This window comes from Dendrobates tinctorius, unplaced genomic scaffold (genome assembly GCF_039654945.1).
Source record: "Dendrobates tinctorius isolate UK_male_01 unplaced genomic scaffold, ASM3965494v1 ptg000011l, whole genome shotgun sequence".
Taxonomy (NCBI): Eukaryota; Metazoa; Chordata; class Amphibia; order Anura; family Dendrobatidae; genus Dendrobates; species Dendrobates tinctorius.
The window spans coordinates 89,953,879-89,981,733 of NW_027361679.1; the positions used below are offsets into that span (position 1 = coordinate 89,953,879).

Sequence of the window (27,855 nt, forward strand, 5' to 3'; positions counted from 1 at the left end):
ATCCAGCGTGCGCCACGTGTGGAGATGGCTGTACCACGGTGGTGAAAACAGGCCAAACTAGAAGCCAACGCGTCTCTAAGGTCTACGGACCTTCTTCATCAGAGCCCTGATGAAGAAGGTCCGTAGACCTTAGAAACGCATTGGCTTCTAGTTTGGCCTCCACGCGCTCCCTTCCCTTTCCTTCCGGTGACGTCACCTGATCCTCCCCCTCCTCAGCCGCTGCACGCCGGCGGCGCCTCTCGGCCGGAGAGCGCCGCCATTGTTCATTGTGCCCAGCGGCTGTCAGCATCGGAGACGCCACTGCACCACCATTCACAGGAGGGTCGCCTCCTTGGTGCTGCGTCTCTGTTTTCACCACCGTGGTACAGCCATCTCCACACGTGGCGCACGCTGGATTCACCTGCAGCCCTCCAGCTTGCATGAAGTAAGTGGCACATTCATTCACATTCAATTGTATGGGTGGCCTTAGGATATAGTCAGCCAGCGCAGGTATTTTTTCACTTCTTCTATTTGCAATTGGTTTTCCTTTGGGTGTGCACAGACCCAGGACATTTACCAGCAGCGGCTGTATTGCATATATCCACCCCCCACTTGCATTAGGAAGCGCCGGTGTACATTTGTTATTTTATACCCATTCTTAGTAATACTGTTTTTGATTAAAAACAGCATAAAAGCCGTCCCACCGTCGACAAGGTGACTCTGATCAGGACGGCCCTACACTGTCTAATATTAAAAACCCTATCCTGTGTCTAAGTTGACCTCAATGTGTGAATAAGGGCAAACAAAAGGACCGGGTCCCAACCAGTGGACACCAGTCAGGGAAAGATGTAATTTCCAGCTCAGGAGAGGGAGTACACACCCCGGCTCGCACAGAACGCAAAAATACAAAGAAAAAACACAAAAATTGAGCGTGGTTTGAGTTGGTACACATGCAGCACATAAACACATGTTCACGTCGGCCATAAAACATACAAAACCTACAAGAAAAAATGAGCAAAAACCCTGCTGTAACTAAATAACTAAAAAGCAAAAGTGCATCTAAATAATTCAGAGTTCTTAGTAATACTGTATTTGATCAAAAATAGCATAAAAGCCATCCCACCATCAACAAGGTGACTCTGTGGTCGGGGCGGTCCAAATTTCCATTATTGTATTTTTGTTTAAGGTATTTTCTCCTTCGCCTCATTGGGGGGGACAGACTGTGGGTGTATGCTTCTGCCGCTAGGAGGCTGACACTAAGTGAAAAAAGGTTCGCTCCTCCTCCGCAGTATACACCCTCGCCCCTATTGCGGGCGGAAATCAGTTTTTTGCTTAGAGTCCATGGAGGCACACGTCTGGTTTTTCTCTCCTGACTTTTTTCGTCTTTTTCCCATGAAGATGTGATAGGGGCAACGGATCCTATTGAAAGGGTCCGATTTCCCCAAACCAACAACGGGCGAGCATGTGCGAGTGTCCCTCCACGTATCCTCTCCCGCGTCGTGGGACACAATGCCGGACTTAGCCCTGACCACCCCTAGGTATTGAAACCATGGGCTGTACAGAGGCGCAAGACTAGTCCGTGCGGCCCCCACTGCTCCACCAATGCTCAGACTGTGGTGCTGCAAGGTGGCGGAGGGTCCCTCTCCTCACCCCCTGAAGGGGTTAGATGGAGTTAGGGTCCCTGCACCGTCCTATTTTTTTTTTTTTTTTTTTATATCAAAGACCCCCTCACATACCTGCACTCAGGCTGAAGAGGATCATCAGTGAGGAGAGGGTCTGGTAGGGCTCCTGCGAAGACTTCGGGCTGGAGCTCACAGCGCGATCCCTAGCCATGCAAGAGAGGGCACAATCCGTCATGCAGCAGCCTGGGTCAGGAACGCTGCGCCAGTCAGTAGCGCCTTTTTTTTGCGGTACCGCGCCGGGTAGGGGAGAAATTGAGGTCACTTCCGCACTGGGCGGCGGTAAAAATCGAGGCCCCGGCTTCAGAGCGCGGCTAGGCCGCAAAGCGGAAGTACCGCCCCTAGAGCGGTTTTTACAGGCTGGCGCGCACCACAGATGACGGCGCACGATTTAAAGGAAGCATCCAGGTCGGGGGGACGCAGGACTGGGGTAAGTGCTACCCGAGAGGCCACGCTACAGGGGAAAACTAGGTGCTACCTCCTCTCCATATCCCCAGCAGCGGACAGATACAGCATGTCCGAAATGGCAAAGACGCACACGTTCTTTTACGATGCATGCATCTCTTGTCGGGCTGCGTTTCCGCGGGCGCAGAGCAAGGGTTTATGCAAAGCCTGTGAATCCGAACGCGCCCAGGAGTCCTCCCCTGCGACCGCGACCAATGTGTCAAATCCCCCGGAGTGGGCCCGATCACTGTCACAGTCCATGGCGTCGCTTACGAGAGCAATAGAGTCCCTTCAAGCCCCAGATAGGGGCAGGGACAGTGGCTCGCTGCCTTTAGAGGGAACCTCCACCTCACTAGAGCCTCCGGCCTGCAGGGGCCGTTCTCACTCCAGGCAGACCCGGAGGAAACGAATCCACACGGTGTCGCCCAGTCCATCCGGTGCCTTGGCATCCGTAAGCTCTGCTTCTCGCTCCCCGTCACCAGTGGTTGATAGCGAGCAGACCTCAGATTGCGACTCAGACAAGCTCCTTGACCTGGACACTCTAGTGTCACGTGAAACAGTGGACAGCCTCATAGAAGCCATCAATCAGGCCCTGGGGATTGAGGATGATCCCGCAGCGGCTACGGGGCATAAGGTGGCATTTAAACGAGTGAAGCGGTCGCACAGAATTTTTTCCTCTCACCCTAAGTTTGAGGACATAGTGCAGCGGCACAGAGAACGTCCAGACCGGCGTTTCTCGGGTCAAAAGGCACTCGAAGCGAAGTATCCATTTGCTCCGGACCTCCGTAAAAAATGGATGGCATCCCCGATAGTGGATCCTCCTGTTTCACGCCTGGCTACTAAGACCCTGTTATCTGTCCCTACTGTTTCCTCGATTAAGGATCCCACGGACCGCCTTATTGAGAGCCTAGCTCGTTCAGTATATAAGGCGTCGGGGTCTGCACTCGCTCCCTCGTTCGCAGCAAGTTGGGTAGCTAAGGCTATGATATCATGGTCAGAAACATTAAACAAGGTCGCGCAGGAGCAGGATCTACCTGCAGAGATTTCGGAGGTCGCAGGTCAGATGGCGATGGCCGGAGACTATGTAATTAATGCATCTTTGGATGCAGCAAATTGTTCGGCACTTGCTGCCGCTAATGCAATCTCTATCAGAAGAGCCCTGTGGTTGAGGACATGGCGAGCCCATTCTACTTCCAAGAAGTCCTTGACTTCCCTGCCTTATCAGTACGAACGCCTATTTGGGGAAAAGTTGGATCAACTTATCTCAGACTCCACAGGAGAAAAGAGCGGGTTTCTCCCTCAACAAAAGGTTAAACCGCTTTTTCGTCACCCGGTTCAGGCACGTTTTCGGGCTTTTCGCAACCCCGGGTGGACTACAGGGCCCAATTCCGTCGCCTCAGGCCGCCCCAACCAGGATAGGGAGCGGCAGGTCTCATAGAGCCAACCCATTGGGGAGAATGCGTGCTCAACAGGCCAGATCGAGGGGATCCAGATCCCAAAGATCATCGGCCAAATGACTCGAGGTCTTTACACCAGACGACACAAGCAAGGTGGGCGGCCGCCTACTCTGTTTTCACCATGTCTGGGCCAACGTCGCTCACAACGCATGGGTAAATGAATTGGTGTCCTCAGGTTACAAAATGGAATCTATCAGAGACCCCCCAAGATGGCTTTTTCTTTCCCGGCTTCCCAGGGTAGATGCCCAGGCAAGGGCTCTATTGGGAGCCATCAAATTGCTCCAGCACAACGGAGTCATTATTCCAGTACCGGAACACAAAAGGGCTCAGGGTTTCTATTCCAACCTTTTTGCGGTTCCCAAAAAGGATGGGTCTGTCAGGCCTGTGTTGGACCTGAAGCTTCTAAACAGATTCATCAGGATCAGACATTTCCGGATGGAGTCTCTCCGTTCAGTCATATCGGCCATGGAGCAGGGGGAATACTTGGCCTCAATAGACATCCAAGATGCATATCTGCATATTCCCATTTTTCCTCCTCAGAGGTTCCTACGCTTCGCCATCAACGGTCGACATTTTCAGTTCGTAACGCTACCCTGCAGGCTATCCACGGCCCTAGAGTGTTCACAAAGGTTATGGCAGTTGTCATGGCCATACTGCATTCTCGAGGCATAGTCGTCATCCCTTATCTGGACGACCTCTTGGTCAAGGGCCCGTCAATACGGGCATGCGAGGAAAATGTCAGCATCACGCTGGATACTCTTGCCCGCTTAGGGTGGTTGGTCAATGCGAAGAAGTCATCCCTTGTGCCAGCTCAGAAGATCTCCTTCTTAGGAATGATCTTCCACACTTGCCGAGGATTGGTGATTCTCCCTCAGGAAAAGGTACTAGCTCTCCGGCAGGGAGTCCGGACACTTCGCCAACCAGTCCCTCATACCATCCGATCTGGGATGAGAATTCTAGGGAAAATGGTGGCAGCAATGGAAGCAATACCATTCGCCCAGTTCCATCTTCGCCCCCTGCAGCACGCCCTCTTGTCAGCCTGGGACAAGAACCCTTTCACGCTCGATCGGCGGTGTCGTCTGTCCTCTCAGGTCAGGCAGTCGCACGGATGGTGGATAACCAGTTCCTCTCTGACCCAGGGGAAACCCTTTCCCCCAGACCATTGGTTGGTGGTGACAACCAACGCCAGTCTCCTTGGCTGGGGAGCGGTATTTCACCACCACACAACCCAGGGATGGTGGTCGCCACAGGAGGCACGCCTCCCGATCAATTTATTGGAGATACGAGCATTCCGGCTGGCACTGCAGAAGTTTCATCACTTTCTAGCAAGCCGCCTTGTCCGAATTCAATTGGACAACGCCACGGCGGTGGCTTACATAAATCACCAAGGGGGCACTCGCAGCAGAGCAACCATGCGCGAGGTGGGGCACATTCTTCAGTGGGCCAAAGCAAACCACTCGGTGATTTCGGCAGTTCACATCCCGGGCTTGGAAAACAGGGCGGCAGACTTTCTCAGCCGGGAGGGTCTTGCGTCCGGAGAGTGGTCTCTACATCCCGAGGTCTTTCAGCAGATTTGTCAACGGTGGGGAACTCCGGATGTGGACTTGATGGCTTCCAGAGTGAACGCCAAGGTGCCCACATATGTCGCTCGGGCCAGGGACCCGAAGGCAATTGCTGTGGATGCGTTGGTTCTGCCATGGAACCAGTTTCGCCTCCCATATCTATTTCCCCCGCTACCACTACTTCCGAGAGTCGTCAAGAAGATCAAAACGGAAGGGGTCCAGGCAATTCTGCTGGCCCCAGATTGGCCCCGTCGAGCATGGTACACAGATCTAATGCTGCTGCTTACCGACGTCCCTTGGCGCCTACCAGAGCGCCCGGATCTGCTCTCTCAAGGGCCGATTTGCCACCCGAACTCAGGGGGCCCTGTGTTTGACAGCATGGCCGTTGAGTCTTGGATTCTAACCCAGGCTGGGTTCGGGAGCAAGGTGGTCGCTACAATAATTAGCGCCCGGAAGCCTGCTTCAGCACGAATTTACCACCAAACCTGGAAGGTGTTCTTCGCTTGGTGTCGAGGCCGCAGTGTTTCTCCGCTGAGATTTTCTATCCCTAACATCTTGGCTTTCCTCCAGTTGGGGCTAGACTCGGGCTTGGCCCCAAGTTCCCTCAGGAGACAAATATTGGCCTTATCCGTCCTGTTCCAGCGCAGAATTGCTACCAATCTGCAGGTGAAGACTTTCATCCAAAGAGTCTCCCACTTGGTACCTCCCTATAAGGCGCCTATGGACGCCTGGGACCTTAACCTGGTCCTAAGTCTTCTGCAGGAAGCTCCTTTTGAACCGCTTCAGGATATCTCTTTGAGGTACCTTTCCTGGAAAGTGGTGTTCCTAGTGGCTATCACTTCTATCAGGCGGGTTTCAGAGCTGGCAGCCCTATCCTGCCGAGCTCCGTTCATCACTTTCCATAAGGATAAGGTGGTGCTCAGACCAGCCCCTCCTTTTCTGCCGAAGGTCGTGTCCTCTTTTCACATTAATGAAGATGTTGTCTTGCCTTCATTTTGTCCAGCACCGGTGCACCGTGTGGAAAAGGCTCTTCACACGTTGGACCTGGTAAGAGCCCTCCGGAGGTACGTGTCGAGGACTGCACCCTTTCGTCAGACGGACACGCTGTTCGTGCTCCCCGAAGTGCGCAGGAAGGGACTCGCTGCCTCAAAATCGACCATAGCCAGATTGATTCGTTTGACTATTCAGGAGTCCTACCGTGTTAGAGGCACGCCAATTCCAGCAGGAATCAGTGCGCACTCTACTCGGGCAGTGGGCGCCTCTTGGGCGCTTCGGCATCAGGCTTCGATGGAACAGGTTTGCAAGGCAGCAACCTGGTCCAGCCTGCACACATTTGCCAAACATTAAAATATCCATACTCAGGCCTCAGCGGATGCGAGCCTGGGTAGAAGGATTCTCCAAGCAGCGGTGGCGCACCTTTAAACAAGAGATGCATGTAGCTTGGATCGGTGAGTTAACTCCCACCCAGGGACTGCTTTAGGACGTCCCACAGTCTGTGACCCCCAATGAGGTGAAGGATAAACATGGATTTTTGTGATAACTCACCGTAAAATCCTTTTCTCCAAGACGCTCATCGGGGGACACAGCACCCACCCTGATAGCCAGTTGGCTGTTGTTTTGTTTAAATTAATATGTGTCTACTTATTTGATATAAAGGTGGTGTTTTCCTTTGGACATGTTGTACCTGTATCAAGGTTGATTTTGTTGTCCTCCTGCTTTGGTACCAAACTGATTTCCGCCCGCAATAGGGGCGAGGGTGTATACTGCAGAGGAGGAGCTAACCTCTGTTTTTCACTTAGTGTCAGCCTCCTAGCGGCAGAAGCATACACCCACAGTCTCTGTGTCCCTCAATGAGCGTCTCGGAGAAAAGGATTTTACAGTGAGTTATCACAAAAATCCTTGTTTCACCCTTTGAAATGATTTTCATATGGCGTTCAAATCTTTTATTTCCTTGGTCAACTCAAATAATATGGATTCCACTACAAGCGCTGTTCCTTTTTAAGATTATTTTTGCGGCGGATATTTTGCCTGTCTTTTAATGGCCCTTCTTATTTAAAAAAAAAAAAAAAAAAAAAAACCTGTGGGCAGCCAAAGACAGAATATTTTACTAAATATAGCTAAAAGTGTCTCTAATGCCAGGTTAAAGAATGTAACGTTCTAGCACAAGTTGGGTCCAAACTTTCGGTTTGTGGGATCCTGTCATGCAACAACCTTCCATGGCCCCACTTACTACTAAAGCATAATTACTGCGAGACCCCACTCTTTGAACTAAACAAGCACATAAGCGTCATTTATAAGCAGATGCGACAGTACTAGTAAATAATGCAGCAGACTTGTGAAAGCCCAAAATTTCACGCAATATTGCAAGATCTTGCACTTTGAACTAACTCAGGGCTGCCACATTATTCACTCATTGCTTTACATATTCAAAGCGCGAGAGCTAGCAAAAATACGTGGAGAGTAGTGATGAGCAAACAGGTTTGGATACGGTGTTATCCAGGCAGGCTCAGGTACTTTGGCGTGCTCTAATAATATGTTTGAGTGCCCGCACCTGCATGTCTCGTGGCTGTTAGACAGCTGCAACACATATAGGGATTGCCTAATTTTTAGGCCGGTTTCACACATCAGTGGTTCCGGTACGTGTAGTGACTGTTTCCTGACTGTTAGCAGCGCTCCGCCTGTAAACTGATTAACCCCCGGCGGCCGTCCGTGTGGTCCTGATGCGGCACACCGTTGCCACACGCGGGCACCACATATCCACACAGATAGCTCCGGTTCCATTTTTTCTGGTACCGGAATTATCTGGATGTGTGAAACCGGTCTTAGACAATCCCTGGATGTGTTGAGGCTGTCAAACAGCCGCGAGACATGCAGGTGCAGGAACACAAACATATATTTTTATTTAATCCTTCAGTGGTTAACGTGGCCAGTTTAAAGATCATGCATGATTCTCTATTGATGAGTGTCTGGTAACTGTTAGGAACATTTTCAGGAATTTCCTCAATTAAAATTAATTGGAGATGTGTGGGATCTTTCTGGTATTAAAACAAAAAATGTGTAAAGGCTGTGTGATTTGTTGCCCCATTCCTAATATTGTGTCAATGCTTGTTCATCCTATTATGTGGTGCTTGGATGCTCTGCCTATATGCTCAAGATTACAAATGCGTTCAAGCAGATAAATGACATAGTTCGAGATACAATTGAGACCCTGTAAAATAATATATTGGTGATCAAAAAGCAAAGAAAAGTTTTTTGTGAAGCAAGACATATCGTAAAAGCAGTCAAACCTAGATAAATGGTCAAAAATGTTTGTGAATGATCAAGCTCAGAGAAGAGCTACCAGGATAATGAGCAGTTGGCAAACTATGTCCTACGGGGAACGGTTAACGGATCTGGGAATCTTTAGCTTGCAAAAAAGAAGGCTAAGAGGAGACTTAATAGCTATCTACCAATATTTGAAGGGATGTCACAGTGTAGAGGGATCATCCTTACTCTCATTTGCACATGGAAACACGAGAAGCAATGGAATGAAACTGAAAGGGAGAAGATACAGATTAGATATTAGAAAAAACTTTTTGACAGTGAGGATGATTACTGAGTGGAACAGGCTGCCACGAGAGGTGGTGAGTTCTCCTTCAGTGGAGGTCTTCAAACAAGGCTGAACAGACATCTGTCTGAGATGGTTTAGTGACTCCTGCATTGAGTTGGAGGTTCGACATGATGACCCTGGATGTCCCTATGATTCGAAGTTCTGGAATTGTCAGATAACCTGACTTTTCAAGAACATTTGTGACATTCACATTCTGGAGTATACAGACGTGGGTATGTGGACTACAAGTTGTCTGAGTAATAGTTTGGTATGTGATTGATCAAGTCCTCTAATTATTTGTGAACTGGGGTAAAATACGTTTTACTGATAAAACATTCTTTTTATTGCTTGTAATAATTCTTCTCTACTGGGGCCCACTAAGCAGAAAATAATATATTATTTTAAAAAAAAAAATGGACGCTACCATACAATTTTTAATGTTCTTCATGTCAATTTACTAATGGGAAGTTGTGTGGTAGATTTCAAAACAGGTGGTGACACAAAGGCCTGGTTAGGATGGGCACATGGGGCAATAGTATTGGGAATTGCTCCTTCTACTGTACCTCTTACAAACCTGGCATTTTTTTGGGTACAGTTTTGGGTGGGAGTGGCAGGAACAGGGCAAATAAAATGTTGCTCTGACAGTCTCCAGACGTCCTCTGACTCGAAGACTCTCTCCTATGCCGTCGAGTCAAATAGACAATCGATAAAAAGTGAGTGCTCCTTGTGACTTTTGTAGAGGACAAAGCTGTTATAGGTAGCAATGTGGATGAGGTAGATTGCTACCTTTTTATACCAGGCTCTGGTCGTCTTCTCTACCAGGCCCTGGTCTTCTGCTTCACCAGTTATGGTTGTAGCACCTGTTCCTACAGGTCAACACCACCCATTAATTCATTGTAGACTGTCACTCAGATCGTTTTTTTTTTTCTTGTCCTTGGTGGTGCCACTGTCGCTGACCATCACAGTGGTGTCGGCATGTAGACGTCCTTCTTGTCATTCTATTTCACTGCAAGAAGATGGTCACTTGCGAGTGAGAATGACGCTTCCATCTCCAAACATCTGGACACCAACTGTTATGGAAAACCTACTTTTTTTTGTGTTTCCTGACTGTCCCACAGGTCCCTGTATTTGCAGCGTAGAGGAATTTATATAGGGCGATACTAGTATATTTGCCCAATTATACTCTAGCACATTTTGAATAATTTTGAGACTGTATTTGGCTCGCTTAGAGGGCATCAATTAGCTAATGACAAATGGCCCCTGAAACTCATCAAGGACTCAACTGCAACATCTTGCTCTGGGGTCTAGGAATTGCATGGAATCTTTTAGGAGAGAAATTAGGGGTCTCGATTTGTTCAGGTGATAATCTTTGGGGTCATTCTTGGGTAGGCTGGGAATTATCGCTAAAATGAAGGAATCTCATTAGGGATTTGTAACGGGCTCTGGACATGACCGCTACAAATACAGTGGTGCTGTAGACTGATTGTGTTGCCCAGTAGGGTAATGCCTAAACATTTTTTTTTTAATTTCAGGGCCATTTATGGGGAAGGAAAGGCAGTGGGTTTTTGGGAAATGTATTGTCGGGCATATAAATTTGTTTGGTTGGCAATCCATTGTAGGATTTCCCGGGTGTCAAAAAATTTGGAAAAAATCCAATTGAGTAAAATTAGTGATGTCTACCTTTGTTTTTTTTTTTTTTTTTAACCAGGGATTGCTGAAAAGGGGGGATTTGTGGGGAATAGGAATTGAGGATACTGCAGTGGACCCCGGGGGGACTGTAGAACTTGGCCCTACCTCTGACATTGTGGAAAAAACCTTAACTGTAAAGAATTAAAGAAATAAAAAAATATAAAGTTTAGTCTGACTGGGGAATAACACAGGTGGAGGGAGGGATCAAGGGGGTGATTAGGAGGTTGGCGAAGGATTTATTGGAATTGATTTTGATTTTCTTCACTGACATAACAGCACTTTGCACTTCTCTCCCAGAAAAGCTGCAAGGGGAGAAGTGAGAGGCGCAGCCCAAGTGCTGCTTTATGTACTAAATATTGGGGTATCGATCACTGTGATGTGGTCTATTACTGTGATCAATTGAATTGGTCCCTGACAGTCCTAGTTGGCAGGCGCACAGCACATGCGTCCTCCATCTTACATGAGGAAGAAGGGGTCCGGGGGATGGCGTTACCGGTACTGTGAGGGTTTGGCGACACCATTTTTCTCTCCTCTGACATATTAGATCATGTCCGAGAAGACCGAAATTATTTTTGATTCTGATTTCACTTCATTTTTTGTGCTGTTGCCGCAGTCGTATAAAATGTTGGCTGGTGGGTGAGTTATTCTAATGAGGCTGTGCTACGGAGACTTGTAAAGTATCCAAAGAAACACACAGTATTTATTGAGGGCGTCCATAAATCGTATTATCTGTAATGTCATTTCCGCATCCATGACTTCACTTCCGCAGTGCCTCATATAATTTTCATTTTTTTGTGATTGACAGGTATGCAATTCCCCCTGAACATGGGAAAAGGCTGGAACGTTTGGCAAAAGGTAAGCGTGGTCAATGTTGTGGTGTCCGTCCTACATGGACATCCTTTCTTGTGGCTTACAAAAAAAATACCTTTTGCCGTAAATGATTTCTAGCAAGGAACGATAAGTCTTATATAGAAAAACTGGTAATGTAAATATAAGCCTGCCTATAGGATGTTCCCGTCCTTTTAAACCTGTTTCCACTACTGGGACAACTCCTCCTTCTCATTCATCATGTTTGACCCCGTTAAAATAAAAGGTCCTGTACTCGCCTCATGGTGCTGGCGTCGTTCCAGTGGTGTCAGTACGTGAGGTCGTTGTGTCACCCGAGCCCTGCACCCAATCGGCGTCCCTGTCCCCACCTTCCAACGTATTGGACATCAACAGGAAGTCATCTGCGGCAGGTCCCTGTCTTCTTCTTGATGTTCGGTTTGTCCAAAGGCGGGGACAGGGACGCCGATTGGACGCAGGGCTTGGGTGACACAACGACCTCACGTACTGACACCACGAGTGCCGACGCCAGTGGAACAGTGCCGGTACAGGAGGGGAGTATAGCGGCCAAACATGAGCAATGAGATCGGTTGTCCTAGCGGTGGACAACCCCTTTTAGTAACTGTCACCAGGTTTCCCAATAAGAAGCCTACATACATTGTTACATAGATTTTTGCAGTATTTTTTTCACCCATATTAAGCAATGAGAAAGCTCCCGAAAAAAAGGTTCAGTGCTGACCTATAGAATACCATAGATGCAAACATCAGTTTGAGAACCGAGTCCGCGTCTCTGGTCCGTGAGCCTGGAGCATGTCCTGTTCTCATCCATTTTGCGGATCAGTCTGTCATTAAAGTCTATGGGGAGTCATATAAAATGATTGAAACACTGAAAGACAGACTTGGTATTTTCAGTTTTCCATCCAGATTTAGGTCTTTTTTTAAAATTCAGTCTACCTGCTTCAATGGAAAAAAAACTGGATGATCGAAAAACAGTTGCAACTTGGATGACACCTGAGGAAAAATCCGTTTTTCTCTCAGATAGTAGCACTCACACGGATGTGTGAATGCAGCCTAACAGAGACACTGAGGCGTATTCCCGGAGGTAGGGGAGGTCGTTGTCTCTTTTGGCTCCTGCATTCCCTTCTGTTAAACTGTATAATGGGGAGGTGGGTGTTTAGTTCAGGTTAGACTAGCCATTGGATGATGGCATTAGCAGGTCATGATGGGAAGTGAGGGGAAAGGAAGTTCCGGCACCTGTAGTGCTGGCAGAATGTTAATAAACATGATTTGCCCACACAAAAAGAGTGAATAGCAAAATTACAAAGCATAAGAATCCACATATCTCTAGGACATAATAGACTGGTAAGTACAGTGAAAGTCATTTATTGTGTGGGATGAGGGCAGCAATATGTTTTATTTCAAGAGTTTGTACTAGTGATGAGCGAACGTGCTCTGAGCAGTGTCCCTTTATGAAGTAATAACTCTGGAACGCTTCAACGCATCCTAGCGATTCTGAGATTGTTTTTTCGTGACATATTGGGCATCATGTTAGTGGTAAATTTAGGTCGATAATTTTTGCGTTTATTTGTGTAAAAAAACGGAAATTTGGCGAAAATTTAGAACATTTTGCAATTTTCACATTTTGAATTTTTATTCTGTTATACACGTGACACAAAATAGTTACTAAATAACATTTCCCACATGTTTACTTTACATCAGCACAATTTTGGAACCAAAATATTTTTTTGTTAGGAAGTTATAAGGGTTAAAAGTTGACCAGCGATTTCTCATATTTACAACAACATTTACAAAACCATTTTTTTAGAGGCCACTTCACATTTGAAGTCACTTTTAGGGGTCTATATGGCAGAAAATATCCAAAAGTGACACTATTCTAAAAACTGCACCCCTCAAGCTACTCAAAACTACATTCAAGAAGATTATTAACCCGTCAGGTGCTTCATAGGAACTAAAGCAACGTGGAAGAAAAAAATGGACATTTTAATTTTTCCAACAAAAATTTTCTTTTAACATCAATTTTTTCATTTTCACATGGGTAACAGGATAAAATAGATCCTAAAATTTGTTGGGCACCGATACCTCATATGTGGTCATAAACCACTGTTTGGGCGCACGGCAGGGCTCAGAAGGGAAGGAGCACCATTTGACTTTTTGAATGTAAAATTAGCTCCAATCGTTAGCGGACACCATGTCGTGTTTGGAGAGCCCCTGTGTGCCTAAACTTTGGAGCTTCCCCACAAATGACCCCATTTTGGAATCTAGACCCCATAAGGAACTTATCTAGATGCATAGTGAGCACTTTAAACCCCCAGGTGCTTCACAGAAGTGTATAACGCAGAGCCGTGAAAATGAAAACATTTTTTAGTTCAAAAAAATGATTTTTTTAGCCCGCTATTTTTTATTTTCACAATGGTAACAGGAGAAATTGGACCCCAAAAGTTGTTGTCCAGTTTGTCCTGAGTACGCTGGTACCCCATATGTGAGGGGGGAACCACTGTTTGGGCACACGTCGGGGCTCGGAAGGGAAGTAGTGACGTTTTGAAATACCGACTTGATGGAATGGTCTACGGGCGTCATGTTACGTTTGCAGAGCCCCTGATGTGCCTAAACAGTAGAAACCCCCCACAAGTAACCCCATTTTGGAAACTAGACCACCCAAGGAACTAATCTAGATGTGTGGTGACCACGTTGAACCCCCAAGTGCTTCACAGAAGTTTATAACATAGAGCCGTGAAAATAAAAAATCTTTTTTTTTCCACAAAAATCATTTTTTTAGCCCCCAATTTTTTATTTTCCCAAGGGTAACAGGAGAAGTTAGACCCCCAAAGTTGTTGTGCAATTTTTCCTGAGTACGCTGATACCCCATATGTGGGAGTAAACCACTGTTTTGGCACACGTCGGGGCTTGGAATGGAGGGAGCGCTGTTTGACTTTTTGAACGCAAAATTAGCTGGAATAAATTGTGGCGCCATGTCGCGCTCGGAGACCCCGTGATGTGCCTAAACAGTCGAAACCCCTCAATTCTAACTCCAACTCTAACCCCAACACACCCCAAACCAAACCCTAGTCATAACCCTAACCCCAACACACCCCTAACCCTAATCCCAACTCTAACCCTAGCCACAAGCCTAGCCCTAATCCCAACCCTAATTCTAACCCTAACCCTAATTCCAACCCTAACCCTATTTCTAACCCTATTTCTAACCATAACCCTAATTCTAACCCTAATGGAAAAATAAAAATATTTATTTTATTTTATTATGTGTGCCTATCTATGGGAGTGATAAACGGGGGTTGTATTTACTTTTTTTTTCATTTTGATCGCTGTGAGAGTTTATCACAGTGATCAAAATGAATGGGAAGACAGCAAATTCATGGGCGCCGCCATCTTGGAAAATGTCAGGTGCATTGCGCCCGCCACTTTCCAATATGACAGCGCCCATGATCGAGGACGGCGGGACCCCGGGAGCCACAGCAGGACATCGGAGGTACCGGGGGTGGGGGGGGGATTGGAAGGGGAGGGGGAGCAGATGATGACGGCGGCGACCGATCGCCCCCGCCAGTCGGTGGGGGGGGGGGGTGTGTCGGGTCTCGGTGTCCAGCCATGTCCGATGCAATTGCAGCATCGGCCATGGCTGGATTGTAATAATTCACCATAATTCATTGGTGACATATTACAAGTCGCTATGATTGGCTGTTTCACTTTTAACAGCCAATCAGAGCGATCGTGGGGGCTAAGCCACGCCCCCTGGGGTTAACTCTTAAGTGTCCTCTGTGTGCGGGTTGGGTGACCTTTCAGTGACCCGCAGGGGGGGGGGGCTATCAATTCATGACGCCACATAGGCGTCATGGGTCGTATTGGCACGACTTTTCATGATGCCTGTGTGGCGTCAAAGGTCGGGAAGGGGTTAATGTTTCTCAATTTTAAAAGAGGGGAAAGAACAGATTCGTCTTGAAGTGTCCACGGAGACAGTAAAGCGCCCTATCCGATTTCATTTCACCCTGATCGATCATTTCTGTTTCCCAACAGGATTTTTCCCAGGCAGTTCTCAAGGATGCGCTGCCTTCCTTAGGCATAAAATGACTCTAATTTCTCCATCCATTCTCAAGAAGTATGGGATTCCGTTTGATCGGGTAAGATATGTGCAAGACGTGATTAAAAAGCATTTTTCTGTTTGTTACTGCCAAGTCAATGGCGTCTCTTGTTCCTCCAGATCACGCAGGAAGCAGGGGAGTTTATGATCACTTTTCCATATGGCTACCATGCAGGGTTTAATCATGGATTTAATTGTGCCGAGTCCACCAATTTTGCAACGTTGCGCTGGATTGATTATGGAAAAATGGCCACACAGGTTTGCCCTTTACTCTATTGGTTGCTTTGGGTGTTTCCTAATCGTTGTAGTAGGCTTCAGCTTTTGATTTCCTCTTTGTAGTGCACATGTCGGAAGGACATGGTGAAGATATCTATGGATGTCTTTGTGAAGTTCCTTCAGCCTGACCGCTATGACGTGTGGAAGAAGGGCAAGGACGTCACTGTTCTTGACCACTTGAAGCCAACTGAAGTCAGCAGTCCCGAGCTGGAAGCTTGGTTGTTGAGGAAAGCGCAAGGGAAAGTAGGCCGCAGGTATCGTCTCTAATTTATAAAAGGTGAAAGTATGTCCCCTTGTGATGGGACCATGATCACGTAGTACATCCTCAATATATTATAAATGGCCACCTGCCTTTTAACCCCCCTTTTTGACAATGGATGTAATTATCCGTTCATGTGACCTGGGCCTATCTGACCAGGTACGGAATATTGTGTCATCGTGTTTGGCCGCTCACACGGTGGGTGCGCGGGCGATCGCTGCCGGGTGTTAGCTGATTCTCACACACCACTCGAACACGATGGCAGCATTCCGGAAGCCGGCAGACGGCTGACAGCCCCTCTGCCTTTGGAACGGAGAACCTGCGGCGTGATGCAAGGCCTCGATCGTTGCCATGGTGACCCAATTTCATCATGACGACATCCGGGTCACTAGAGTTAGGAAACTTGCTGATCATGCGCAGTACATGATCAGCAAGTCTCTGTGCGTGCAGAGCTGACAGATTCTATGGCATGGCGATGAGGCTTCATCTCCTTGCTATAGAAGCGATTAGCCAGCAAAAAATGATTGTCCCATAGTGGGACAAAGTACAAAAGTTATATAAAGAAAAAAAGTTTAACTAATTGTAAACTTATAAAAAAAATCAAAAATAATAAAATCTAAGTAAATTCTACCTCTAAATAAATATTTGAATAAAAAAATCTAAGCAATGAAAGTACCTTTACAACTGCCTCACTAGTTAACCACTTTAGTGAACACAATAAAAAAATAAAAAACAATGCTTTATCATACCGTCGAACAAAAAGTGGAATAACATGCAATCAAAAAGACGGCTATAAATAAACGTGGTACCGCTGAAAACGTCATCTTGTCCCGCAAAAAACAAGCTGCTATACAGCGTCATCAGCGAAAAAGTAAAAAAGTTATAGCTTCCAGAACAAAGAGATGCAAAAATAATTATTTGTTCTATAAAATAGTTTTTATTGTATAAAAGCGCCAAAACATAGAAAAAATATACTGTATTTTGTGGATTATAAGACGCACCATATTATAAGACGCACCCCAAATTTTGAGGAGAAAAAAAACCTTTTTTTTAATAAAATGGTGGTGCCTCTTATAATCCGTGCGTCTTATTGCTTACCGGGGGTGGTGGCTTCGGTGAACAGGGTCGCTGCTGGAGGAGGCAGGAGTGGGGCGTTGCTGCAGGTTGGGATGAAGGGGGTGTTCCAATGTGCGCCTCTGCGTGTGAAAATGGCTGTGGTGCTCTGTGGTGTGGGGTGCTCCGCTGGCATTTTGTGAAAGCCCGGAGCCCCCCCACATATTAATTACGACGATGCGGTGGCCGCCGGGAAAATGGCGCAATAAAAAGCGTCTTTTAGTGTGTGCCACAGCCAAACATAAAAACTCGTTATAAGTTCTCTTTCACATGTCCTGATATTTCCAGTACCGGAGATGTCAGTGTCTGTGTGTGTGTGTAATACTTGCAGCACATGTGTGGCATGCGTGTACCACGCACAGTACCAGATGGGAAGAAGCGTTACAGTAAGCGCTGTTCCCCAGCATCGGGTGCTGAACACAGCTCTCATCATTCTCCCCTGCTCTGCCAGCGATCGCCAGAGGAAGGGGAGATTTATGAGTTACATTTGAGTGATAAAAGAGACAGCAGGCGGCAGCTGATGGGACTATTACTATTACCCCGCCTGCGCTATAAATAAATAATTGAAAAAAAACGGTGTGGGTTCCCCTGTATTTTCTATAACCAGCCAGGCAAGACATACAGCTGGGGGCTGCAACCCTCAGCTGTCAGCTTCAACAAGTTTGGTTTTCAAGAAGAGAGGGGTCCCTACTTTTTTTTAAATAAGTAAAGAAAATTGCTTGGGTTCCCCCCACCCCTCATTTTTGACAACCAGCCTTGCCAAAGTGGACAGCTGGGGGTTGGTATTCTCAGACTGGTAAGAGGCCATAGATATTGACCCCTCCAGCCTATAAGTAGTGGCCCGCAGCCTCCCAGAAAAGGCACATCTATTAATTGTGCCAATTCTGGCGCTTTGCCCGGCTCTTCCCACTTGCCCTGTAGCGTTGGCAAGTGGGGTTCATATTTGTGGGGTTGATGACACCTTTGTATTGTTAGGTGACATCAAGCCCACAGATTAGTAATGGAGAAGCGTCTATAAGACACCTATCCATTACTAATCTTATAATTTTATTGTAAATAAAGACAACCAGATACAGAGATTTAACCCCTCCCCGGTGACAATGTCTTTAGCACAGACAACCTCTTTAACAAGAATGAGGCAGCTCCTTAACGAGTAATAATACTTTTCACTTTCTTTTACAATATGAATAATAAGAAAATCTGATTCAATTTACAAAATGAATGTAACTTTTTGTGTTACCTGTTTTCCCAGGAAATACAGAAAACGCACCCAGCCCCGGAGGCAGAAGGTGCAAGATCAGACAGTACTGAAAGAAGTATTTGGTTCTGATGTTCTCTTAGATGATAAAACGGCTGATGGCAAGAAGTGTGAGGATGATGGCAAAATGTGTTGTGACGGTTTGTATCTAGAACTTGTTATCCTTTCTGTCTGAGTGTGTAGTGTCCGATTCCAGGGGCGTCCACTCTTCCCTGTGTTTTAGGGTTACAGCTTGATAGAGATGAAACTGCTGTTTCCCTGCAAAGTTCAGTGATTGTACAGAGAAGTGGGGAATAGACCCCAGCGACACGGGATACTGCAGTTTGTGGCCTTAGACTCGCAGGTGATTCCTTCACTAATTGAGCCATTAGCTGTCACTAGTCACCTGGACAGACAGGGGGCAAAATTACACCTGCTGGTGCTCCACACAGTTGTAATGTCCTCTTTTGGGTCATACACAGTAACACCTATGGTCTCCTGTGGGCCACACATGCACCAAACCTTTGTTTCTGCCAGGCAATAATAATGCCCCTCATGCCACCTACATGCAGAATAAATGCCTGATGCCTGGTTTTCTGCTCTCTAAAAGTAACTTGAAGATGTAATTGGACATAAATTACAAAATGATACATGAACAGAGTGGCCATTATTCTGCTCTGTATCAGCACAAACGAGCATCTCACACCTTCTTATTCGCCTCCAGTGTAACCCCTACACCATTAGTAAGCCCCCCACAGCTCCCCATGTACCCTTAGTATTTGCCATCCCTGCTGTCATCGAGGCAACAGTGTTGGCACTGTCTCTCTCAGTGATTGCATGACATTTTTATGTTATGCAATCCCTGTGGCCAATCGGCGCTGGCTTTAGTCTCCCCTTCTTAGGACAAATCATACATCCTGAGGAAGTCAGAGCTGTGGCTGCTCTCAACGCCCCTCTGGATGTCATTTGTGTCCGAAGGATCCTGTTGAAACCACTGGAATGGCACCAACACCGGAGGTGATATAAATGTTATTACTATACTGTGGGATAACCTACGGCTTGAGAGGGAGTTGTCCCGAGTAGTGTGCAGCCCCTTTAAGAAAAGAAACACCGCTAAAAAAAGTGGTCCAAATCTTAGAGAATAAGACTCGTCTATGAAAAACACTAAAAAGGAGCAAATTAGTGGCGAAACAGCAATGATTAATCAGGGCCTAGCTGTTACAATATTCTACTGGCACAGCACTACTAGGAGCCAGTACAAGTGGAAGAGTAATAGGCCTGAGTCCCTCCTTACATCCAGCTAAAGTATGCAAAGAGAGATTACTGTTCCATAGTATATTTAAGCTTGAGAATGTTCAAAAATGTTTCTTTTTTTTTCCTTCCCCCAGACATTTTGGAGAATCCTCTGGCGACGTTTCCTTGTTTCTTGAAACCCAAGAAAGCAAGATGTGGCAAGAAACAGAGGGCCCTGGTTGAAGGCCATTTATTTAACTTTTCCAGTTTAAATACTTCAGACTCTTCTTTAGACACATTAGCAGAGGGTGATCTGAAGCCTCTGCGTGTAATTCCCAAGCTCTATGTTGTCCCCAAGTCAAAGAAAATTGTATTTGAGAAAACCCGGATGTCCTGCCAAGAAGCGTTTGAACACTTTGCCACAGAATTTGACAGGCAACAAGAAGATCAATCTTTTAGAATTCCCAAAAAAGTGGAAGTGCCTAAGGTGCGTTACGGTTACATCTGCTTTTGTTTACTTTCCTGTAAAATTGCCCCAACTTTAATGTAATGGTCTGCACTTATTATGTCTTTTCAGCATCGGGCCCTTTTCCCAGATATGAAAATTAAGAAAAGCAGGCGCCATCCACTGGGCAGACCACCGACCCGCTCTCCCTTGTCGGTAGTCAAGCAGGACGTCTCCAGTGATGATGGTAAAGATCTGGCTAGATTAGCAAGCCAAGTTTTCGGTTTTGCTCCTGTTCCTTTGTGTGACGTTGAAATGTATCAGCTGTGTTGAAATATCAGAGTCCAAACTACAAGACCTTTTCTTTATCGCCTTATTGAGGGACACAGATTACCATGGGTGTATGCTGCTGCTGCTGCTAGGAGGCTGACACTATGCAAAAACAAGAAAATTGGCTCCCCCCCCCCGGCAGTATACACCCACCGACAGATACCAAGTACCTCAGTTTGTGCTTAGTGTCTGTAGGAGGTGGACCGGGATCTTCTATTTCCTTTGGTGTTTGTCGAACACATCATTAAACAGGGTGTAGTTTTCACTCTGATTTCCTATATCAGGCGGCTGAGCGAGCAGTGTGGTGATTTCCCACATCGCAACTCTCAGTACCGCAGGCAGGACCTTTCCCTAACACCAGTCGGTGTTATAGGCGGATGATGGGTGGCCGGTCCTTGCCAAAACAACCCCTCACCCCTCTCCTGGGACAGGGCTGAGAGGAAGTCGGCGGTGGTCAGCAGGCTATCCCTCGCTCCCAGCAAGAAAACGCCGTCTTCTACATGTCAGAGAGTAAGAGGTCTTCTCCCAGCGGCCTGACTGTTACGCAGGGCCCCTGCGGTTATCCTCTTCAGGGACGTCAGGTAAGAGTCTGATCGTTCCCTTCAGCCGGCATGTCTGAGCAACATTTGAGATTCCTGCCCTCCTCCCTCTCTGCCAGCAGCGCGCCTCATGCTGACAGCCGCGCTCCCCGCCGTGCACGGGCATCAGCGGTACCCTTGAGCGGTTGCTCCAGCTGAATGGGTCTTTTCATCACTGGGGGAGGTTTTCTCCAGAGCGGTGGGGGCGCAGCTCCCCTCTATCTATCAGCGCTGCGGCCATTGCAGGCTAGAGAGCCAGGCGGGTAGGGAGAGCGGTTTCACTTTCACTTTCTCTCCTGCCTCCCTGCTCAGGACGCGCTTCTCCTTTTCTCTCTGGCGCCCTTTTTCGCGCGCCCATTCCACCCTATTACAGGGCTCCTTTTGCTTTTTATTACCGCTCCCCCCCCCCCCCCGCCTCCATGGCCCGATCACTTCCCGGCGCCAAGCTCCGCCTTCCTCAACCTCACAGCCAGTTTCCTGACTGGAATCTCTCTTCTTCCTTCGCTGCTTGGAGGACACTTCAGGGTCCTGCTGCTTGTCAGATTCTCGGTAGGCTCAGCCCTTTATTGCAAATTAGCTCCCCTCTGCAGTCCCTGATCTTATCTAGTGCGGCCATACGGCGTATCCCACCTATGTTCAACCCTTCAACGGCGCTTTCTTTCAAGCCCACCGTTATTCACTACGCCTGTGCACGCTATAAAAAGAAGTGGCCTTCAGGTCAGTCGTCGCCCCTCTGTCCGTCCTGCAGTCCTTCCGCCATGTCAGCCTCTCAGGAGCACACAGATTCCCGGGATGAGGGTACCTCTTCTCTCCCAGAGTGGGCCTTGGCAATGTCACAGTCGGTCTCTGTTCTGACTAAAGTGTCTCAGTCCCTGGTCCAGGTCCTAGAACATTTGCCTCAGCTATCTAAAGCCACCTGTGCACCGACCGCCTCGTAAGGTGAGTCGTCTGCACCTGACCGCGACCTTCAGAGGGACAGATCGAGTGGAATTACTAGGAAGCGTGTTCTCTTTGGCTCGTCTTCCAGCTCTCTAGGCCCGGCTGCTTCTCCCAGGTGCCCTTCTCCCTCTTCAGGAGACGACACTAGGTCAGATGAGGATCCCCAATCGGGATCTAGTTCAGAAGCAGATGGCATGTCTAAAACTCGGAAGATGGTCGATAGCCTCCTTTCAGCTATCTTTCCAACCTTAGAAATTAAACACGACAAGCCCCCTTCTCAGGAATGTTCCATTCCATTTAAGCGGGCAAGGCCTCCTTCCCAAACTTTCCCAAACCATAAAGAGTTTGATACTACACTGACCAAACACTGGGAGCACCCCGAGCAGCGCTTCTCAGGCCGCAGGTACTTAGATGTCCTGTACTCCTTTGATGCGGATTTACGCGCAAAATGGTCCAAAGCCCCCGAAGTGGATCCTTCTGTCTCTCGCATAGCCTCAAAGACTGTCCTATCCCTCCCTGATGGGGCATCACTTAAGGATCCAACAGACAGACAAATAGAGTCTCTAGCGAGATCAATTTTTGAGGCATCTGGTGCCTCCCTCTGTCCGATTTTCGCACCTGCCTGGGTAGCAACGGTCATCTCTGCTTGGGCAAAGATTCTTCGCAGGGGCATCTTAGCAGCAGCTCCTCAGGACGAGTTGGCGGATCTGGCAGATCAAATTAATCATGCGGGTAAATACCTTTTGGCTGCCGCCCTAGATGCAGCTGGGTGCGTGGCAAGGGCTAACAGCAACATAGTGGCCATACGCCGAGTCCTTTGCCTAAAGTCATGGAATGCGGACACTACCTCAAAGATCGGACTTCTGCCTCTTAAGGAGTGAGAGCAGAAAAGACCATCTTACAAACCCGCTCCCCGCTGGAGATCTAGAGGTTAATGCCCCAGGTCGTCAGGTACCCGGTCCGGTAGGTTTGCCTCCAAGTGGCGGGTCACCCCCACCTGGAATTTCTTCCAGGGTGGGAGACAGACTTTCCTTTTTCATGGACGCCTGCTGTTCATTGTCGACGACACTTGGGTCAGGGAAATCATCACATCCGGATACAAGATCGAGTTTGCGTCTCCGCCAAAGGGACGTTTTTTCCTGTCCCGACCTCCAAGACAGCGGTCTCACATTCCAGGATTCTTTCAAGCCGTCTCCTCTCTTCTTGCCGCCGGAGTGATCGTTCCGGTTCCCGCACACGAACGATTTTCAGGCTTCTATTCAAATCTCTTCGATGTCCCAAAAAAAAAAAAAAAGACGGTTCTTTTCGGCCAATCCTGGACCTCAAATTGCTCAATCGCCACGTAAAGATTTTCCACTTCAGAATGGAGTCTCTTCGGTCGGTGATAGCCTCAATGGAACGCAAGGAATTTCTCTGTTCTGTGGACATACGGGATGCCTACCTTCACATCCCTGTGTGTTTGCAACATCAGAAATACCTTCGTTTTGCGATTCAGGAAGACCACTACCAGTTCACGGCTCTTCCCCTCGGTCTGGCCTCCGCTCCCCGGGTTTTCCCGAAGGTGATGGCGACAGTCATGGCCATCCTCCGCTCCAGGGGGATCCTCATCATCCCTTATCTAGACGACCTTTTGATTAAGGTATCGTCCCGGCAAGACTGTCTTCAGAGTCTTCAGATAGTCCTAGACACTCTTTGCTGTCTCGGGTGGATAATCAACAAAGGAAAGTCCAATTTGATCCCCACACAGCTCCTGACCTTCCTAGGCATGGAATTCGACACAAATCTAGCCCGTGTGTTTCTTCCAAAGGAGAGATTTGCAGCTCTTTCCAAAGGGATCCGACTTCTCAAGCGGCCAACCCCCATTCCCCTTCGGTCCTGCATGAAGGTTCTGAGGAAGATGGTAGCTTCCATGGAAGCAGTGCCCTTTGCACAATTTCATCTTCGTCCCCTCCAGTTGGCTCTTCTTTCGGCCTGGGACAAGACCTCACTGTCCTTGGACCGTCCCATTCTCCTTCCCCTCAGAGTGAGACAATCCCTGACTTGGTGGGCAAGGCCAGAGTCAGTCCTTCAAGGGAGGTCCTTTCTTCCACTTCAATGGCAAGTCATCACCACCGATGCCAGCCTTCTAGGGTGGGGAGAGGTGTGCCATCTAAAAACGTCTCAAGGCCGGTGGAACCCACAGGAGGCTCTCATCCCCATCAATCTTCTGGAGATCAGAGCAATCTTCCTGGCTCTTCTTCACTGGCAGCCTCTCTTCCTCGGCAAGCCGGTCCGCACTCAGTCGGACAACGCCACGGCTGTGGCATACATAAACCACCAGGGGGGCACGCGCAGCAAGCAAGTAATGGCGGAAGTAGCCAAGATACTGCGCTGGGCAGAACGTCACGTTCCTGCGATCTCCGCCGTTCACATTCCAGGGGTGGAAAATTGGGCGGCCTACTTTAAGTCGTCAAGGTCTAGCATCAGGCAAATGGGCCCTTCACCCCTCAGTCTTCCATCAGATATGCCAGCGCTGGGACACCCCAGATGTCGATCTCATGGCATCTCGAATGAACCACAAAGTTCCGCACTTTGTAGCCAGGTCCAGGGACCCTCTAGCCGTCTCTTGCGACGCCCTGATAATTCCGTGGTCCCAGTTCCGACTTCCTTATCTATTTCCGCCTCTTGCCTTGATCCCTCGAGTGATCAAAAAGATAAAATCGGAAGGCGTACCAGTGATTCTGGTGGCCCCAGACTGGCCAAGACGCCCTTGGTACGCGGAGCTGGTGAACATGCTCGCGGACGTTCCCTGGAGGCTTCCAGTCCGTCCGGATCTTCTCTCGCAAGGCCTCCTTTACCACGAGAATTCTGAGTCTCTGAATTTAACGGCACGGCCATTGAGGCCACGATCCGGAGAGAATCAGGTTTGTCTGACCAGGTAATTCAGACTATGATCAAAGCCAGAAAACCGGCCTCTTCCCGCATTTACCATAGGTGCTGGAAGGCCTTTTTCCGTTGGTGCGACGGTAAAGAAGTCTTTCCTATGTCCTTTTCCATTCCATCTATTCTGGGGTTCCTCCAGTCTGGTTTAGATGCGGGTCTGTCCCTCAGTACCCTCAAGGGCCAGGTCTCCGCCCTGTCTATCCTCTTCCAAAGAGAGCTGGCAGCCTTACCGCAGGTTAAGACTTTTCTCCAAGGTGTCGCCCATGTGACTCCTCCGCATCATTCGCCGATAGATCCGTGGGATCTCAATCTCGTCCTTAGCACTCTCCAAAAGGCGCCGTTCGAGCCTATCCAGGACATTCCTTTATCCCTTCTCTTGTGGAAGGTAACTTTCTTGATTGCCATTACATCCATCAGAAGAGTTTCTGAATTGGCGGCCTTGTCATGCCTTTCCTCGTACCTGATTCTCCATCAGGATAAGGTCATTCTCAGGCTCGTTCCTTCCTTTCTCCCAAAGGTCGTATCCTCTTTCCACATCAATGAGGATATCGTTCTTACATCTTTTTGCCCTGCTCCGTCTCACTCTATTGAGAAGTCCCTCCACAAACTAGATGTAGTCAGAGCCTTGCGTGCTTATCTCGCCAGGACTGCTTCTTTTCGTCAATCCGATTCCTTGCTAGTCTTCTATGAAGGTCGCCGGAAAGGGTTCCGGCGTCCAAATCCACGATAGCTCGCTGGATTCGTTCTACCATTCTGGAAGCGTACCGACTTCAGGAAAAGCGGCACCCTCCGGGAGTGAGAGCCCACTCTACCCGGGCTGTGGCAGCTTCGTGGGCTGTGCGTCACCAGGCTTCGGCTTTACAGATTTGCAGGGCCGCGACCTGGTCATCCTTTCTCACTTTTGCAAGGTTCTACAGGGTTCATACCCAGGCCTCGTCTGATGCAGTTGTTGGTAGGAAGGTTCTGCAGGTGGCGGTGGCTCACCGGCCGACCTAAGCCTTTCCGGTTCTTTCGTTCCTTATTGCTGTTCCCGCCCTTGGGACTGCTTTGGAACGTCCGATGGTAATCTGTGTCCCCCAATAAGGCGATAAAGAAAGATGGATTTTTGGTTCTTACCGTAAAATCTTTCTTGGAGCCTTCATTGGGGGACACAGCACCCTCCCTGTTTAAGTTGTACCGTGTTGGGGCTTTGAGCTCCTTGTTGGGTTGGTACATATGTTTAAAGTTCCGTGGTTTCTCCTACTGCTTTCTCACCAACTGAGGTACTTGGCATCTGTCGGTGGGTGTATACTGCCGGGGAGGAGCCAATTTTCTTGTTTTTGCATAGTGTCAGCCTCCTAGCAGCAGCAGCATACACCTATGGTAATCTGTGTCCCCCAATGAAGGCTCCAAGAAAGAGATTTTACGGTAAGAACCAAAAATCCATCTTTTTTGAAATCGAAGAGTTCCTTCAAATTAGGTTTGAGAAGGAAACCAGGAACGTGGTGACTAAGAGGAACTTCCACTCGGAGCAGATATCGCCTGCTTGTCCCCACCCACAATTCGGAGAAAACCTAGTTTGCCGAGTCTGCCGGGAACCATAGGGAGAGACACGACTCCTGGTCGGCTTCTCCCCTCACCGCTCCAGATGATTGACAGGTCTCTACCTATGTACAGACACGGGAGAGGCCTGTCGGTCAACTATAGTGCGGGCGTAAAAAGCCGGCTAGCGTTGGTGGTGAAGTAGTCTGGTCTGTGGCTACCAATAGGCTCTCTCCAGAAGCCTCAACCATGCGCTCAAATGGATTAAACTGAAATAATCTGTGGGAATGCCCTCGTTCCTTTTTAAAGGGGTTGTTTCATTTTCATAAATGGTTAAAATTGCAAAATCCTTGTAAAAAGCAAATTTACCTCTTAAAAATCCTCTACCTTCTCAACAACGGAGGGATTTTTAATCTTAATGGTTATAGTTTTTTGCCTTGGTTACCAGCCCCCTTTCGAGGGGCCGTTTTCCTAGGCCAAGTGGGCATGTTTGCATGGAGAAAAAGTGCTTCTTGGCTAGAGAGCCCCTTTGCCCCTCCAGCGATGCAGTTTCACTCCCATTGAAGTGAATACTCTTGATATTAGCTAATTGGTGGCAGCGGCTGTCCGAACCCCATCAATCTGATATTAATCATGGCGTAAGGATATGTCCTCAATATCAAAGTAGTGTGGACAGTCCCTTTTAGTCAAGTGACAATTTTTTTTTCCTCTATGTTCAGTATCCTTTACTGGAAATTGTGCGCAAACTCTTAAGTATTTAGCCATTTGTTGTTTGCTCGGTAGTGTGTGGTGGGTTCACAAGGGTCATGCTAGAGTCTCTACCCCGCATGATTCACGGCTGTCAAAGCCAATATATTCAGGGATTGGCTGCCATACACGGTAATGTTGTAGCCAACATTGCTACGGCATTGCAGTACATGGAAGGAAATCCCTGCATGCGGGGCGTGGACCCGATCATGGCAACCGCAGTACCCGAGCAGCCCAATGCACGATTGATTGGCGAACACGCTCGCTCATCACTGCTGACCACCTCTATGATTTTCAGATTCTGTCCCGTTCTCTACCGAAGATGACGCTGGTGATTCGGAGACCCTACCTAACCTTCTGTCACACTTGTGGAAGAACAAGCCACCAAATTTTTTAGCAGAGCGGAGATTCAACGCTATAGCTGCGCTGGTGAAGCCATACTGTGCAGTGTGTTCCCTTTTCTCTCCCTGCCAACAGGTATTGAGTCCTCCTCGTCTACTCTGTTTGCTATGTCTACCCCACATACCATCCTGTATTGCATGATGATTTTACTTTCTAGGATATTTCTCAGCTGACTGAGTCAGTCAGTCCTACACGAGGACAGAAAACGAAGCCCATTATACCAGAAATGTGTTTTACACCCAGTGAAAGCAATATGGATCCTTTACCAGTCAGCACATACATTGGAGAAGATGGCACAAGTCCCCTGCTGTCTTGTGTAAAATGCTGTGTACAAGTCCATGCCAGTGAGTTTTTCCCATTAATTTTCTAGTCTGGCAATTTCCTTTTTAACTTGGAGTAGCTGTCACTTTTATTTCATAATTCAAAATTAAAATAAGAAACTTTGTTATATATTTGCTTTTTCTTTATCGCCTTATTGGGGGACACAGAATACCATGGGTGTATGCTGCTGCTGC

The 27,855-nt window shown here is 47.9% G+C and overlaps 1 protein-coding gene across 2 annotated transcripts in view; it reads left to right on the plus strand.

The window, feature by feature from the left end:
- Positions 1-27,855, plus strand: part of KDM4B (lysine demethylase 4B) — an 88,285-nt gene that overhangs the window by 28,347 nt on the left and 32,083 nt on the right. For both annotated transcript variants that reach the window (XM_073544632.1, XM_073544622.1), the window contains exons 6-14: positions 11,205-11,254; positions 15,275-15,378; positions 15,459-15,596; positions 15,678-15,868; positions 18,239-18,384; positions 19,612-19,943; positions 20,034-20,148; positions 27,237-27,415; positions 27,498-27,684. In XM_073544632.1, coding sequence (XP_073400733.1) covers positions 11,205-11,254; positions 15,275-15,378; positions 15,459-15,596; positions 15,678-15,868; positions 18,239-18,384; positions 19,612-19,943; positions 20,034-20,148; positions 27,237-27,415; positions 27,498-27,684 — 1,442 coding nt within the window. The remainder of the gene's footprint in view (positions 1-11,204; positions 11,255-15,274; positions 15,379-15,458; positions 15,597-15,677; positions 15,869-18,238; positions 18,385-19,611; positions 19,944-20,033; positions 20,149-27,236; positions 27,416-27,497; positions 27,685-27,855) is intronic.